This window comes from Leopardus geoffroyi, chromosome C3 (genome assembly GCF_018350155.1).
Source record: "Leopardus geoffroyi isolate Oge1 chromosome C3, O.geoffroyi_Oge1_pat1.0, whole genome shotgun sequence".
Taxonomy (NCBI): domain Eukaryota; kingdom Metazoa; phylum Chordata; class Mammalia; order Carnivora; family Felidae; genus Leopardus; species Leopardus geoffroyi.
In genome coordinates, this window is record NC_059338.1 from 36,210,624 (window position 1) to 36,228,114 (window position 17,491).

At 46.2% G+C, this 17,491-nt stretch overlaps 1 protein-coding gene across 2 annotated transcripts; it reads right to left on the reverse strand.

The window, feature by feature from the left end:
* Window positions 1–208: 208 nt before the first annotated feature.
* IRF6 (interferon regulatory factor 6) lies at window positions 209–17,449 on the reverse strand. Of its 2 annotated transcripts, none has more exons than XM_045452406.1 (9): window positions 17,371–17,449; window positions 13,124–13,207; window positions 12,398–12,574; window positions 8,117–8,321; window positions 6,518–6,646; window positions 4,305–4,463; window positions 2,832–3,224; window positions 2,032–2,150; window positions 209–929 (listed from the first exon to the last, which is right to left on the reverse strand). In XM_045452406.1, the coding sequence occupies exons 3-9, from the start codon at window positions 12,569–12,571 to the stop codon at window positions 705–707; spliced, it is 1,404 nt and encodes a 467-aa protein (XP_045308362.1). In that variant the 5' UTR covers window positions 12,572–12,574; window positions 13,124–13,207; window positions 17,371–17,449; the 3' UTR covers window positions 209–704. The 2 variants fall into 2 exon arrangements, with proteins under 2 accessions (XP_045308362.1, XP_045308361.1); XM_045452405.1 differs by having other exon boundaries at window positions 17,291–17,445.
* Window positions 17,450–17,491: the final 42 nt, after the last annotated feature.

Sequence of the window (17,491 nt, forward strand, 5' to 3'; positions counted from 1 at the left end):
CTGTTGACAGATTCCCTTTAGAAGCTCAGTTTATGAGGCTTTACTCCACAGACCAGGTGACTTTCAGACTTTGGCACATATTTCTATTTAGATATCAAGCTTGGTTCCTAAGCAACTAGCCAGTTCCCCTCCCTCTCTCTTACCCCGTCAGGGAGCCAAGCTTACTATACTAGCAGAACAGGTCAAACGGTGATCAATCTTGGACAAATCAGTGCTTGAGGGAACTTTAATAAAAGGAAAAAAAATAGTGCTAGAACAATGCAGAAGGGTTCTGTTCCAGGCAGTTTTTTTGCCTTGTACAAGTAGAATGAAGTCATCAGGCCAGAGTTTTAAAGCTGGCATTGTTTCAGGCATTGTTCCACCCCTTCATTTTACAGTAATGAATCTGAAGCCTAGAGGTTAAATAACTTGGTAGTTCAAGGTCATACCACTGAAGCAGAGGTGCAGCTAGAAGGCTGGTGTCCAAACTCCCAGGTCAAATCTCCTACTACATTATACTAACATGGGGAGGTTTAAAAAAGAAAGGGGGGATATGAAGGGTGATTTTTCCATAAATTAAATCAACTTTAAAAGTCAAGCGTATGTGGAGAGTTGGAGACCATTGTAAGATCGTAAGAAAGGAGAGGTTTAAGAGCTGGTTAAATCTGAATAAAAAATATCCATATGTACAATACTGTAAAAAAAAAAAAAGATGTCATTCATGATTACTGGGCTGGCAGGGCAGTGGGTAGTTGCATGCTGGGGGTAGGCTGCATGGGCTGCCAGCTTTCCTGGGTTTGGAGGATGCGATACAGCTGTTTCAGCTGAGCAACGATGTTATCTTTGATGTCCGGAGTTGAGATCTGCAGGCGGACACTGCCACTGTCAAAGGACCGTGTAAAATCACCAGAAAACATCTCGTAGATCATCCGAGCTACCACCGGAATGACCTGTTCAGGACACAGAGCACACAATTATCTGGTGAAGAAAAGGAATTTTTAAATAGCAGGAGGGGGCGCCTGGGTGGCTCAATCAATTAAGCATCCAACTCTTGATTTTGGCTCAGGTCATGATCTTGCAGTTTGTGAGTTCGAGCCCCACATCGGGCTCTGTACTGATGGTGCAAATCCTGCTTGGGATTCTCTCTCTCCTCCTCTCTCTCTGCCCCTCCCCCCCCTCCCCCTTGTCAAAAATAAATAAATAAAATTAAATAAATAGATAAATGGCAGGAGGGACTCAAGATCTAAGGAAGGACCAGTGAGGCCCTGGAGAAGTCCCAACTCTAATGTCCAGATAAGGGTACGCCTCTGAACCATCCTGCCAAAATTCACTCTAGAAGATAAAAAAAAAAACCTGTATGTATCATCACACTACATGCCTAAGCAAACAGCTGCTTATTTAGCAAGACTTTTACCCACATTTCCTCTGTCGCCTTTTTGTACAAATCCAGGGACCAAACCCAAGTGGTCTTGCTGCCACTTATTAGAATAAAGTTACATTCTTAAAAGGAACTCAGAAGGTTTTTCTAAGGGGCACCTGGGTGGCTCAGTCAGTTGAGCCTCTGACTTTGACTTAGGTCATGATCTCATGGTTCGTGAGTCCAAGCCCCATGTCAGGGTCTATGCTGACAGCTCAGAGCCTGGAGCCTGCTTCAGATTCTGTGTCTCCCTCTATCTCTGTCCCTCCCCTCTTCTCTCTTTCTCTCTCAAAAATAAATAAACATTAAAAAAAAATTTTTTTTAAAGGTTTTTCTAAAAGAGATGGAAAGGATTATATCCTTCCCAGCAAGATTCTGATGTCAGTGAGGGAATGAAAGAGAAGATCTTCACTAAATCAGTCACCCACTTTGAGGACCTTGTATTCTCCAGCTTGGCCCTGCTTTAATAGGACCTACTTGGTTCTTGCAATAAACAAAGCTTGAGTCGGCTACTCTATCTGATGGGATTAAAACCCACATAAGCTGATGGATCTTTGCTCAGCACAACCCTAGTCTTAGGGGCTAAAGCACTGGTAAAAAGGCAAAGAGTTGTTGACACATCCTTATCTCCTCACCTGAACCAAGATGAGTTTCCTTTCCAGGGGCTTCCCATCTGGCCATTCTTCCCCAAAGCATAAATAGATCTCAAATGGCGGCTGCTTCTCTATCTGTCCTTTCTGGTGGGCAATGAGATCTGTAGAAGGTGGAAGAGCAAGTTTGGTGTACTGGGTCATTCCATATCCACTCAGTTAATACCATATTTTATGCTGTCCAATATGGTGACCACTAGCCACATGTGGCTATTAAATTTAAATTAATTAAAATCAAATAGTTCTTTAGTCATATGAGTCACATATGCTCAATGGCCCCATGTGGGCTATAGTGGAAAGACAAATATACAACCTTATCATTTCAGAGGGTTCTGTTGGACGTCACTGAACTAGACCTGAGGTTCAAATTATATTGTAAAATCCACATTTCAGTATTCTCCCTAAATTTGTCTGCTTGAATTTGCCACTCAGATATTTCCCAAATGAGAAGAGTATATCTTTTGCTGATTATGATGATGTCACCTTCCAAAGTTAAGGATAAGCTGGTGGCATTTGGTGGTAATGACAAGGCTGTCTCTCTCTTCTGCTATTAAAACAGCCACAACCAACCTAAAAATAGCTTCCAAGTACATAGCTTTGGAGTGGAAAGCCCTTCTTTGTTGCCCAGGTCACTTTCAGTTTTCAGCACTAAATTTCCCTTGACTTCCTCCAGAAGTAGTTTTTTATTAAGATCTTTGCAGATCCAAGAAGGGGGTGGGGAAGGCAAGGAGGAAATCCTTCCAGGGAACAGTGCCCAACCATCAACCTTCTGAAAAACGACTTACCACTAAGGAATGTTTCCAGACAGAATAGTTTGACCTTCTTTTGTCTCTCAATCAGGTTGGGGGCAACAGGTGATGGGGCACATGGCCCAGACCAGTACACCTTGCACTGGCACAGCCTGATGGCATAAATGGCATGACCGCTGACCTCTAGGATCAGTCCTCTGTCCATGACATCTAGCAGTTTACTGGTGAACAGCTTCTGCTTCTCATTGGTGATGTGCTCTGGACCTGGGAACTTGACCTGCTCCAGGCTGACAGGACCGAAGAGCTCCTCTTGGTCAGGCATGGGACCCAGGTCCCCATAGAAGAGCCGGCAGCCCTGGGGGTTGCTCACCGTCATGGTCTGCCCATATTCCTTCCCACGGTACTGAAACTTGATGTCCAGGTCAGTCACTGCAAGGTGAGAGAGGACAGTGAGAGTCCTGCTCTGCTGCTCGGCCTGTCTATCCTTGAGACTCATACAAGTCCATCAAGATCAGGCCAGTTTTCAACCAGCATTCAGGAAGGTCACTGCCATAGTTATCCTTCCTGTAATAAAGGGAGACATCAACCTATTCCTGGAATATTCAGTCAAAAGGCTGCCTTAAAGCAGACAGTTCAAGGTCCATGTATACTATCTCTGTTTAATCATCACACCCTAAGGGCTAGAATTTCTCCAGGCAGACTTCTGGGGCCAGTCTCCTCACTTATACTGACTTAAGTCTTCACATCAGTAAGCATTGGAAAGAGCTAAAAACCAAAGTATCTGGTTTGTGTCACATTTTTGGCTCATTGTTAAAGAAATTATCCCAGAGGAATAATAAAAAATACCAATCCGTCTTCTGAAAACATATGAGCACACTCTGTGGATCTGTTCTAACAATTTATCATAAAAGGACACAGTTCACAGCAAAGTAAATTTTCACTCATCAAACCTCCATTGAACCTTATAGATCTTATCAAAGCTATTAGCGTCTTGGACAAAATGCATCCCCACCCCCCTGCATCCCCACCCCCCACCCCATCCCCACTACCACCACGTACACTATGAAAGGGAGATGGGACAATGACATTGATTCTTCATTGAGATCAATTTGTGTTCAATTCAGAAAGATTTTCTCCCACTCAGCAGCCCCTCAAATTCTAAGAGCCTTCTTTATTGAATCCATGTTAATTCATCTTCTTATCCCACAACTGGCCTTGTCCCCAGATCTCCTAGCCAAACTGATTAACCTAGGCTTTCTACCCACCTAAGAGGTGAGTAGCCTAGAGCTGCAATGAATCAGAGCACTCCCATGGACAAGTAGATATGAACTAATGTTTCTTTACTTCTTCCCTGGTGACTCATCGGCCAGCCAGGAACCAGACAGAGGCTGCCTGGAGGATAGGTAGCTACTCTATACATGGCAAATAAATGGAAGCAGAAGGTGGGGCAGGGAAGGAACTATATAACAGGAGCTAAAGACCCAACTAGAAAGATCAACGCTCACTTACTTGGGAGAGAGCTGATCCACAGCTCTGGAGAGCTATAGAAAGGCTGTATGGGTGCCTGGGGTACTTCCATTTCCAGAGGTTCAGTTTTAGGCCACACTGCTTCAGGGCTGCAGTTACCCACACTGCAGTTGCCCACACTGGCTGGTGCCATGGGAGAACCTAGAACAGAAGGATGCGGGTGAGCAGGCAGGGGTACCACATACATACATCACCTGGTCTGAGGCTCTAAAACCTAACAAGGTCAATAGACAAGAGTCAAACACTGGACTACAACTTGGCGTGGCAGCAACCCATCAATGAATGATTCCCACAACTAACATGATAATAAGGTTCCCCTCCTTCTTCTGCTTCCTAATCGTATTAGTTCTCCCATAAACTCATCGTTCAGAAAACCTGCATTTGTTGACGATTAACAGACATGTGAGTCTTCTCTGGGGTTAAATTAGAATGGGCATGAATGAGAGGCTCCCTGTTGCAGATTTCGACCCCAGCAATTAAGTAGGAGTTGGCTGTCTTCAATAAAATGAACTCAACTGAATTAATTGATTAGTTTTCAGTGTATAGAAATTCCATTAAAAACAAACAAATACTTTTAGATACATAAAACATCTGAAAGGATACCCCAAAACCTGAAAGGATCTCTTTCCTCCAGGGAAGCTGAGCAGGAGGTTCAGAGACAGAAAGGAGGGAAAACCTTTTAACTGATTACCTTTGTAATAATCAATAAATTGATTCATTTGTACCATCATGAATTTTAAACCATGTAAGACCACTATTTATTCAAAAGCATCTAATCAAAGCTTTTTAAGAAAGATAGTGAAACACCCATCCTATTTTCCTGCTCTTGTCAGCGCTGACTCACTCCAAAGTCTACGGATTTCTCCTCCTAGCCTCACCTCTTAGGCATCTATCCTTCAACAATTCTTCCTCTGCCCCAACAGCTCTGAAATCATAGAAGTTAATGTTTCTTTGACCCTTTGTGCACAAGCCTGGTTAAATCTATGTACCCATTTTACTTTTTTGTTTTTAACAGACGTCCCACATCTTCCCAAAAAGGATCCAAGGCAGCCCGTTACATAAGGCCACACAACTTTAGTTTAGTAAAATATGAACAGAAATAGGAACTCAAGATCCTGGAAATAGGTTGCACCCTTTTCAGGGGTAAGAATAATAGAATAAGTCAGTCAAGGATTTGGGAAAGGATCTCACATCTCTAGGTATGCAACTCAAATCACTAAGTGGGAATGTAGCACGTGGCAAAACGGACCATGAAAAAGCTCAATGATATTTTTCTTTACTCATCACTTGGTTGTAAAGATATAAATGGCAGATGGCAGGTTAAGTGAAGGAGGGCAAGTGAACAGACAATAAGGGTTGTTTCTTGATTCTCAAAGGTAAGGGAATCACCTAGAGTAGGGTACTCCAAAAGAGCAAAGGAATCATCTCAATATATTAAATTCTCTAAATGGCACAAGTATCTCATTTGATCTGTAGCAGCCAGATGGAATTAGAAGGGCAGTGACAAGCTTCTGAACTAAATGCATAGCATTTGCTCCTAGTCAAATGGACAGTCCAAGTGAAGATGCTGAAAAGCAATTCACCTCGTGTTTGAGCTTCTTCAGAATGTGCAGTGGCAGAGTCACGACCTACCTTGTCACAGTGACCTTCCAATCTCTCATTTTTCCTGGGAAGCTGAATTCAAAAAGTCCATAAAGGAAGCAAAAAATCTCCTGCAGATAAATTCTATCAAAGCCTAGTATTAAGAGATGCAGAAATCACAAGATTCTCATGATATAGCCCTAGCAAAGTAGACCCTGTTAAGAAAGTGACACAAAATTCATACCAAGAGAAATAGTGAAAGAGTTTGCCTACAATTCATAAAAATGGTATCTGCTTCACTTGGCCTTAAGGAAAATTAGTGAAATTTATAACTGATGTATTTGTATATGGGATTGAGAATGAATTTGAATTTTTAATTTCTCTGAATTATGTGTAAGATTCAGATGTTCTCTAGGCCTGGAAGCCACCCTCTGGGATAACTGGGCCAGCAGAGTTCCTTTGTCTATGACCCCTACTTGCTAATGGACCAGCAGCTTGGCCACAGGACCTGGTCACTGCTCCCAGTGCCGTGGGGGCCAAGGGGTCAGCAGTTGCCAAGGCAAAGCCTCTTCCATCCTCCTCACTCTTCTGTACCACCTATCACCCCCACTCACCATTGATGTTCAGGAAGGGGAAGGTGTCCTGGATGGGAACATGGTGCTGTGACTGGTCAAGCTCATCTTCCTCATCTTCTTCATCTACATCATTATCCTTCTCATCCCAAGGAGCAGATCCAGTGGATCCTACCCGAGAAACAGACACACAAGCCACCAAGTGAGCCACTCAGGTTGCACTACTATCCTTGCTGTTGATCCACTGTACATATTAGGTACTGTTAGTACAGAGGTTCCCTGGGTTCAGTGTGCTCCCTCCACATCCTAGCCAAAAAGAATGGGAACCAAAGCTGTATTAACCTCTGGCTCCAACTCCTATTGAGCCCTAACATGAGCTCTCTTCCCCTCCCCTACTTAGGACCTGCACGCCCTACTCCCCTTTCCTAGAAATCTCTTAATTCCTACTTTTGCTACACATTAACATCGCTTTTAAGGACTCAAGAACACTAACTTCTCTCCTTTAAGCTTAAAGTGAGGACAGATGCTTCCCTCTTGGCAGGGGCTCACTAGATTCATTGGAGGACAAGTCTAAATTGTCTGGCCTTTAGTTGGTACTTGCCAGGCATTGGGTAAACAGGAGGATCAGGTGATATTCGCTTAGAAAAAGTATCCTACAAATTAAATAATCACTCATCCAACATTTACAGAGAACTTAATAGCTTTTAAATGTCATGTCAGTTGAGTCTTAACAATAGTCTTTGAAGTAGGCAGGAAAGATGAGAACCCAGATTTTACCATTGAAGAAACTGAGGCTCAAAGTTCATATGACTTGATTCGATGTTTCACAAGGAGCAAAGTGATAATTAACCTTCTAAGGTTCAATTCCTCTATCTTCGAAACTACTTGACCTCTCCTCTCAGTGTTGAGTCCCAAAGGAAGCTCTTTCTACAGTAGGAATCTACATAGCCTCTATATTCTAATGCTTTAAGCAGTCAGGCTAGTGACTATTCCCCTAAGTGAACAAGAAGATTTTGTTGTCTTTACATCTTTTGTTCTCTGGGTCCTTCCTAGGGAAAGGCCTTCTTTTTTTTTTTTTTTTCCAACGTTTATTTATTTTTGGGACAGAGAGAGACAGAGCATGAACGGGGGAGGGGCAGAGAGAGAGGGAGACACAGAATCGGAAACAGGCTCCAGGCTCTGAGCCATCAGCCCAGAGCCCGACGCAGGGCTCGAACTCATGGACCGCGAGATCGTGACCTGGCTGAAGTTGGACGCTTAACCGACTGCGCCACCCAGGCGCCCCAAGGGAAAGGCCTTCTTGCTTTACCAATCTTAACTTTGTAAGAGATTTTCAAGTCAACTATCTCTTTTTTATTTACGTTTTTTAAATGTTTATTTATTTTTGAGAGAGACAGAGCACAAGCAGGAGAGGGGCAGAGAGAGAGGAAGACACAGAATCAGAAGCGGGCTCCAGGCTCTGAGCTGTCAGCACAGAGCCCGACACAGGGCTTGAACTCATGAGCCATGAGATCGTGACCTGAGCTGAAGTCCAACGCTTAACCCGACTGAGCCACCCAGGCGCCCCCAACTATCTCTTTAAGAGCCTAGCCCAGAACCTGGTTCACTATCCCCCCATCTCCCCAGCAGCTGGGGCCTCACCTGGGTTAATGATTGACCCCTGAGGCTGGGGGATGTCACACACTTGATATATCTTCACTGGGTTCATGGGCACTTCCTTGGTGCCATCATACATCAGGTTGAATTCCCTGCTCTTGTTGAGAGCACAGCGGAGCTGGGCCTTCCATTTAGCCGGGTCAGGGTCATCCACTCCTTCCTGGTACTTCCCAGTCTCCACAGCCCAGGCCTGAAGAATAGGAAACTGTAGTGAATGCCTGCTGTTGCCCAGTACAAAGTGTACTCACCCTCTCCCGTACAGACACACACGCACACACACCCCTGCCTTGCTGCCCCACCATCCCAATCCCAATTTAGAGAGCCTGCAGCAGGAAACACCACCCTCAGGACCAGGCAAAGCAGGGCCTGAGGGAAATTAAGCCATAAGTAAACACAATCTTTCGAAAGGAGGAGCCTCATCTCAAGTGTTGATGCCAGCACCACCTGTCAAGAGTGGCTGTAACGAGGGTTGAAAATAAAGAAAAGTCTGGAAAAAAATACAATCCACTCTTGAACACTGTAGGGGTCAGGAATACTGACCCCTTGCACAGTCAAAACTCCACATACATTTTTAATTTTTTTTTATTTATTTTGAGAAAGAGATAGAGAGCGAGTGGGGAAGGGGGCAGAGAGAGAGAGAGAGAGAGACAGACAGACAGACAGACAGACACACAGACAGGCAGAATCCCAAGCAGGCTGTGCACTGTCAGTGCAGAGCCCAGTGAAGGGCTCAAACTCATGAACCATGAGACCATGATCTGAGCCGAAATCAAGTCAGACACTTAACCGACTCAGCCACCCAGGTGCCCCAAAAATCCACACATATAATTTTTGACTCCCCAAAACTTAACTACTACTAGCCTCCTGTTGACCAGAAGCCTTACTGGTAACAGTCGATTAACACATATTTTGTATATCATATGCTGTATTACAATGAAATAAGCTAGAGAAAAGACATGCTAGTAAGAAAATCATAAGAAAAATACACAGTACTGTATTTGTCAAAAAAAAAAATCCGCATATAAGCGGACCTGCACAGTTCAAACCCATATTGTTCAAACGTCAACTGTATACACCAAAATGCTAGTGGTAACTTTGGATAGCAGGATTTCAGGTAAATTTTTTTGGCTTATTTGTTTTGACATTAATTACTTACAAGACAGAAGGAGATGGCATGTGATATGAAGAGTTTGGCCTTGCTGTTCCCTCCCCCCTACATCCTTCAATCTGATGCTTAAATAATTGTAGAAAACAAGTACCTTTAGGAATAAGAGCCTGTAGGAGGACAGGAAGCACACTCTGGGAGTTCAGCTGAACACTGAGGGCCTCATTCAGCTGACCCCATGTCCTAGTAAACCCCCACCCCCTGCCCTTCCCTAGTTCCTCAAAGTCCCACTTCACTGGAAATACTTTGCTGCAAACACCAGGGGCTGGTGGCATGAGCTAAAACCACTTTGGCTCCTCCACTCTGGTTTTCAGTTTCCAGGTCCAATGGCATGTCTGTTTCCACTCACGGGATATCCACTCTCCCCGGCTGCTAATACAGTCTCAGATCTCTATGCTTTCTTCAGGACATCACGTTCTGATGCAGAGAAGGGGGATGTCATTAGCAGAGTAGTCAAGATCAGGAAGCACACACCAACTTGTTCAAGTGGACAGGGCACACGTCCAGTCCCAACTCTCTGCCTCTGCTTCTGACCTCAAGCTGAAATGGAAATGTCCTGCCCCATCCTTTGAGATCTCTGATCTCCCTCAGTCCCTCCCTGCAGAACCTGACCATCACGAGGAAGTTTCTTCCAAAACGAATTTAAATCCTTATCTTCTAATTCCAGCTCACTTCTTACCATTTCCTCAGGCTTGGGGGCACCTGCATTTGTTTCGCACTATAGGATGAAGAGGTCTGCCCTAGGTGGCTGCACTGGCACCATTCCATACAGCTCCCCACAGGGGATTTCAACTTCATCGATCCCTAGGGTCTGGGAAGCACATCTCCAGTTGGGCCTGACTGCTGCCTCGCCACATTTACCTTTCCGTTTATTTGATCCCCTGTGCCCTCTCCCACTCTGGTCCCACCCAGCTGGCGTGGACTGTGCTGACTTTGGCATGGGTCTTCAAGTTTCTGTGGCTCCCTAAATCCCTGCCCCTCCATGGAGAGCAGCCAGACTAACCCAGAAGCACTGCCCCAGCCTTACTGCTCACAACACAGACATTCCTCCTCAGGACCCACTCAGAAGGTTCAGAGGGCCAGGGCTGATGCAGCAGAACACAGTACCAGACACATGGCATTCACTGGGATTTATAAACAGGACTTACTCAAACCCATTCTGAGTCTTGCTTCTGACACTCGGGTCACTGTGGAGGTCCCTATTCCCCTTCCAGAAATGGAAGTAACCTCTGTATTTTGATGGTAATTCACTATTTCTCCCCATACGTTATTTCACTCAATTCTCATGACAATCCTCTGAGGCAGGCAAGACTGGTTTCGTCTCCATTTTACCAAAGGGGAAGCTAAAACCCAAAGAGACTATGTGACTTGTTCAAGACCATATGTGCAATTGATAGTAGTAGGATTTGAAATCAGATCTTCCAATTCCTGGCCAGAATGAGGTAGTATGATAATGGGGGAGCAGATAGGCTTGGGTTCAAATCCAGGCCACACCCATTACTGGATGTGTGATTCTGGCAAATTATTTAGTCCCCCTGAGACTCAGCCTCTGCATCTACAACATAAGAGGAATACCCCCCCTTATAGAGTTCCCGAGAATTAAATGAGATAATGGACACCCATTTAATGCTAGCACCCCGCTGCTTCCCCTTCCCCCCACACAACCTGCCCAAGGCCTTTCAGAGCTTGGGATGGGCGAAAGCACCCTCACTCTTCTCCTGACTTAAAGGCCCTCCCTGACTATTCCACAAGCAGAGATCCAGATATAAGTAAGACAAGCTTCCTGCAGCCACTTTTTTCTCAAGCCCGAAGCACACAGATTGCTCTCGTGAATAGGGCTTTCAGGAACCAGCCTCTTCCCCCATGGCCAGCCACCCCCAGCCACCAACAGCAAATCCAGTTTCAGACCAAGGCCACAACCACAAGTCAGCTGGGCCAGGGCAGGTCAATTCCCCCCTCAATGCCAACTCCAGCAATTGGTACTGGTTTCAAGATGTCTTCCCTACCATTTTCATACCGTCATTTAATTGGTAAATTAAAAGTGCTCCTTTACTTTCTTTCTAAGTGCTCTCAGACCAATTTTCTCTCCACTACCTGGGTCTATACCTGATATAACTGAGTTGGGAAACATCTCTCAGATGGCTCTCCTTTGAGGGGCGAGCCCACCTTTTCTGATCCAATCTCAGCAAGAACTTGGGGTGTCACTCTTGAGGGGCCCAGCGTAAGGACCGGATTTCCTTCTGACTTCCAGCTTAGAGAGGGAAGAAGAGGCTAAACTCACTTCTCTGTGACTTGGAGAGGCAGGAACTTAAGCCAGCAGCTGACACGGAAGACTGGCCAGCACAGAGCAGTTGGTCCGGAGCAGAGGCACAGGCTTCAGAGTTACAAACAACATAACACTCCTTCCCACAACCAGCTTCCCACCTACGTCTGTCTTAAGTCAAGCTTTGGCTTCACGAGATTTTGTAAAATGCCAGTGATTAAATCTGGTTTTCAGTTAAGTAAAACAATTCTCATATCAGGTATTTTTTATTTAAGAAAACATATTTGTAGAATAAAAGCTTGCACTATATCATCTCTCATTTTTAAGCAGAGGTGATGGGTGGGGTAAGAGATTTTAATACCAAAAGAAAAACTTGCAAAGAACGCTCTACACCCATCCTACAGTCTATGTTAGGAGCCTGCTAACACTCAGTAGTTCTGTCCTGGGTTGGAGAGCTGTCCCTGGCCCAAGCACCTCTCTCCATAGCAAGAACCCTGAGTGAATGAAGAACTAGAGTTATTTGCTGACCCTGGGAGCTTTTGGAACAACCCCATCAGTCCAATCATTTGTAGTTTAGCCAACTGCACCTGGGATCTTTTGGGATGTGAGTCGAGCAACTTCGACCAATGGGAAAGAATAAACGGCCTCAAACATTATGGACATGCCCCAGCAGGAGAAATTACTACGCCTAAGTTTGGGCACCCCCTTCATAAACATTCTCTCTGATGCAGGAGCATTTGGATCTAGTGTATCCCCATGCCAAAATAGAAAACAGAACAACCAAAAACATCCACATAGGTCTGACAGAACCGGTCCGATGGTAGAAGAAGTCCTTTACCTTGAAAATGGTATTTTCCTCCTCTTGTTGGGGGCTATGCCGGGTGGCATGTTTCCAGGGAATCTGGAAGCGCTTGGAGTCCCTGTGTAGCCAGATGAGCCCAGGGTACAGGCCACTATCCACCTGGGCCACCAGCCAGGGCTTCAGCCGAACTCTGCGGGGGTGGAGGGCCATGATCTGGGTGGAGGGTAAAGAGTAGAGAGCGCAGGAGAATTAGGCCAGCCTCTGGGAACTTTTCCCAGCCACTGTTCCCGTATGATAGAGCTACAGTTTCATTAGATTACAGCAAAGAAACTAAATATGGGAATACACTGTGCCAGGTAAGGAAGAAAAGAAAAGAGGTTAAAAGGTCCTTTTGATTCTTATTCCAAAGCCATTTATGCTTCATGTTCTAGCCAAATCAGACTTATCATGTAAGTGGATCACATTTCTTCTATTTAAATCCTGAAGCAGAAAAAGAAAAAAGATGATGTCACCCCTGCTGGAACACAGTCCTTCCTGAAGAACCAAGGGCTCTTGGAATTGCTCTTTTCAATCTCATCTCAGGAAAAGGAAGAAAAAAAAGGTATGGAAACAGCAAAGATACAGGGCAAGAATTTGAAGCACACTCTCTTTTTCAACAAGAGAACTAAAGGCGAGTGGGGAATATTTTAGGAAGAAATGACCCCATTGTGGTGAGAGAGAAGTAGACAAGGGGCAGGTCCTGGTTCCAACATCCTCACTTACAGAGATGAGCAGGCAGTGTCTCCACGGGGTTCTGAAGAGCTGGACCTCAGGTCAGCTTCCTTTTCTCTGGACCACCCAAAGACTCTGGAGCAAGGAAAAAGGGGTCTGAGTTGGTTATCAACAGGACAATCCAGTGGCTGGGAGAATACTAGGGAACATGGGAGACAAAGGCTCTGAGGACCCTTTCTTGCACCTGAGTCCAGAAAAGTCCAGGAGCCCTAGAATAATCAAATGCTACAGTTCCTAAACTTAGGCTGCTAACCACAATCATAAGACAGGCTCTGTTCTGCTCAGGCAGCCTCCTCCACCTGGGTCTGTTTGTCTCCACACGAAGGCTAGAGTGACCTCTTTGGTTGCAGGAGGTGGCCTGGGTAAAGTCTGCGATTGATTCTCATAAAAATACACGGGCACAGCAGATAACATTTTGCAGCAGCCAGCACTCACAGCAGGAAACAAAGGCCTGCCCAGATTGGGTGTCTTTAGGAAAGACTAGTCAGTCACTAGAGACTTGTTTGCTTGGGATGTTGTGTTTAGATTTTTTGGGTGTTCTCATCTTACTTTGTTTTTACTTCAGGTGAAAAAAGGAGGCCTACAAAATAGCGTTCACTCAACAAATATGTGTTCATCAGCTACTGTGTGTCCAGCACTATGTCCGTTAAAAAGCACATAGTTTTCCTCAGACTCCCTGAAGAAACCCACATTGGAAGTGCTCAAGCCCCACAGTGGCCTGAGGAAAGGAAGATAAATAAGTCACCTTCACACCCAGGAAGATCCCCACCTGGATCGCAGTTCAGAAACCAAACCAGTTGAGTCAGCTGAAGGCTCCCACTCAGAGGAGCTTAGCTGAGGGGGTGGCCTCAGCCACCACTTCCTTCCCCAGCCAGACACCCAACAAACAGGGAAAACCCAAACCAACTCAGCTTCTGGCACTTTAAGAGCAAGGCAGGACCTGCTCTCACCTGAGCCTTCTGACCCAATTAACAAGTCCTGCAACTGAAACCTTCCCCCTGGGAGCACAGCTCACAGTGGGCAGGCAAGGTTGGCATGCAGTATTCAACTGTCCCCCGCCCCATCCCCACGTTGTTGGCCATGGTTTTGGAAGGGCAGCAAGTCAAGCCACCAAACCGGGGAGAACATTTACCTTATAAGGAGTAGAGAATGCATATTCTCCTAAGGGCAAGTTCTACCTTCTCCTCCTCAGTCCCAGGCTACTGGAAAGGGGATGGGGCAAGGAAAGGACGAATAGGGACATGGGCGACACATTGGTCAACCCTGCAAGGAACTTTTGCAGTACCAGTAAATGCTGGGTCTATGCTTGTCAGACATGTGAAATCTCCGTCTGGATGGACTTTGAAGAAAAGGGCTTATCCTAGCTGATTGACAGCTCATCAAGAAAAAATTAAAGCAATGGACCCAACATGGGGAACTGCACATAGTGATAGGGAAGGAGAAGCAGCCACCCATAGAGATGGATTGTTAAGATCTAGAGTCCTGGGTTCTCAACATTCTCTCAAGATGGCACCACACATGAGCAACCCCGCCCCAGCCTGCCTTCCTCCATGCCCCACCTCCTTCACTGCTAACCCTCTCCACCTTCTGGAAGTCAGCCAAGATCTCCCTTACCTGCCACCCAGTAACTAAGACTCTAAAAACTGGCAGAGAAGGAAAAGCTGGAAGCAACCAAAATAACAGAGGAAAATGGCTAATTCACAGGCTGCAATATTAAGCAGTCATTAACAACGGGACATCTGAAGAATTTTTATTGGATCTGGGGAAATGTTTACAACATGAAGTTAAGGGAGAAAATACAGCATACAATATTGACTGTAGACTAGTATGTTCACCTTGTAACATAACATGCACTTGGGTACTTAGGCACATACACACATAATTTAAAAAAGGAAAAGATAATACATCAATGTAACAAGATATTCACAATGGTTACCTGGTGATGGGATTATGAGTGAATTTTATACTTGCTCATATACTTGTGTATATGATTCACATTTTCCTACAATGACATGTTTCAATTTATGATAACAATAATAAAAAAGCTACAAGTAATATTTTTTCAACCAAAAAAAAAAAAAAATATTAGCTTAGGAAGCTAAGACATTTCTTGGCCCCTGGAAGGTATAAAAGATGATGTTCTTCAGCTAATGAGAGCACGGTACCAACAATCCTTCATATCTACACTGACTTTACAAAGTTTACATACACTTTTATTTACCGTGTTTGATTTCATCCTCATGATCAGGAAGTGGCATGTATTATCATTCCCATTAAAAAAAATTTTTTTTTAACGTTTATTTATTTTTGAGACAGAGAGAGAGAGAGAGAGAGAGAGAGAGAGAGAGAGCATGAACAGGGGAGGGTCAGAGAAAGAGGGAGACACAGAATCCGAAACAGGCTCCAGGCTCTGAGCTGTCAGCACAGAGCCCGACGCGGGGCTCGAACCCACGGACCGCGAGATCATGACCTGAGCCGAAGTCGGAGGCTTAACCGACTGAGGCACCCAGGCGCCCCTCATCCCCATTTTATAGCTGGGTTAACTGAGACCCAGAAAAGTGCTTTATCTGGGGCCTGGACCCACCACTCCTCATCAGAGTGTGCTGTACTGAATCTTGCCACTAACCCTGCCTTCCAAATCCCTCCCTTCTTCTACACACTAAGAGAGTAAACCAAAAACATTAACAAGATCCCAGCAGCACGAAGGGCCAAGGAAGTGGTTAGGGAGAAGACTGCATGACACCAGTCACCAAACACACCTAAATCAGAGTTCTCTTCCAAAACATTCTCAGCGCCCAAATCTCAATGCCCACAGAAACTTAGCCTAGCTGAAGTCAGCCCTAGTATCTCCAGCTGCCATCACGGTGAAATTCAAGGCCTGTGTCTCCAATAGGTATTTGACCAGCCAAAGAACAAAGATGCTAACCCATCCACTCCCCTCACCGCTGGGCATCCAGCTGGGATACTTTCAACCTCCCTCAGGCACTAATTCTCCTCTCTCACACCCCCATTCCAGGGGGCAGGCCCTCTATAAACACCCCCACTGCCACCTCTGCAGCCCTTGCCCAGACGAGTTTCCAAGGAAAGCACTACCTCAAAGTAGAGATTCGAGATTGGGCTGTCAATGGTTTGGCTCAGAGTGAAAACCATTTGCCAGGGAGTCCTGCTTTTTTTCCTTCCTCTGCAGGGAACCGCATGCCATCTTCCCAGTTCCCCAGCCTTTCTTCCCTTTAGTTTAGCCCTGCTTAGGGGTAAATTCTGTGCCATAATTCCCATGCCCTTCCTCCCTGCTGGATTGAAGTTGGGGGCTGGTGAGATGGTGCTGCTGTTATGTGTTATGCACACATCTAACCCTAAACTACTCTCCTGGGTCAGCACCAACTCCTACTCAAGCGCCTTCTCCCTCTCCCTTCCCTGGCTTCCACTTTTGACATCCACCAGGAGAGCAGGGTCAGGACAGAGGTGACCCCTTCATTACAAAGCAGGCTCCCCGGAAAGAGTGGCACCCGGGGCCTCCTTTCCAGTTGGGCCTGGGAGACTTTCCCCAGTTTTCCACACCCACCCTCCATCCCCTTGGGCAAAGAGGGCCTCACCCCCAGAGCAACCACGCCCTGCACCACCCTCCCCAACACCAAGCTTGGCTACTTGGAAAGCCAGTGGTGTCTCCCAGGCCCAAGGCGAGGGGCCTGGCTGCACTAAACAAATTCAAAGAGAAAAAACTGGCTAAAGCGCCTGGCCGCCCCCATCTCCATTTCCCCAAACACCCACCAGGACCAAGGGCCCGCAGGCCTCGGAAATCCCCTTTGGGACACTGGGGCCGGCGGCCCAGCGAGTTGGGCCTCCACCGGAGGGGTGGAGGCGACGTAGCTCTATCCTCTGGTGGGTGAATAAGGGCCGAGAGCGGCACGCTCCAGTACGGCAGGGAGGGAAAGGGAGTAGAGAGAAGTGTGGGGTCGGGAGGGGCCCCGTACTCCAGGGATAGGACCGCCCAAAAGCTACCTAAAGCAGGGCGACAAGCATCCAGCCCCTTAGAGTTCCCCCCCGCCTCCCAAACAAACAGATGTCCTCAAGCAAGGTTCCTAACCCCACAAACTCTGGGGCGGGTGTGTCCCCAGCCCCCTACCCCCAAAACTAGTGTTCAGAAGTTAGCGTCCTCACCTTTTCTCAATCCTGCTACAAGAAGCGGTCGTTCCCCGAACTAAGTCCCCAGCACTCCTTGACCGGTCAGCAAGCAATACCTGGGTTTGCGCAGGTAGACTCTTCGAGCTCCGCTCTCCGTCCCGCACCGGCCCTTACCTGCCGGGCCCAGGTGCGCGGAGCTCACGTCACCGCCTCGCCCTAGGACGCCGCAGCCCCCCT

Coding starts and splice junctions, on each gene's coding strand:
- IRF6 (XM_045452406.1), bottom strand. CDS start 12,571: ATGGCCCTCCACCCCCGCAGAGTTCGGCTGAAGCCCTGGCTGGTGGCC. Junction 8,322..12,397: donor AGGAAAATACCATTTTCAAG/GTAAAGGACTTC, acceptor CCTATTCTTCAG/GCCTGGGCTGTGGAGACTGG. Junction 6,647..8,116: donor GGGGTCAATCATTAACCCAG/GTGAGGCCCCAG, acceptor TTTCTCGGGTAG/GATCCACTGGATCTGCTCCT.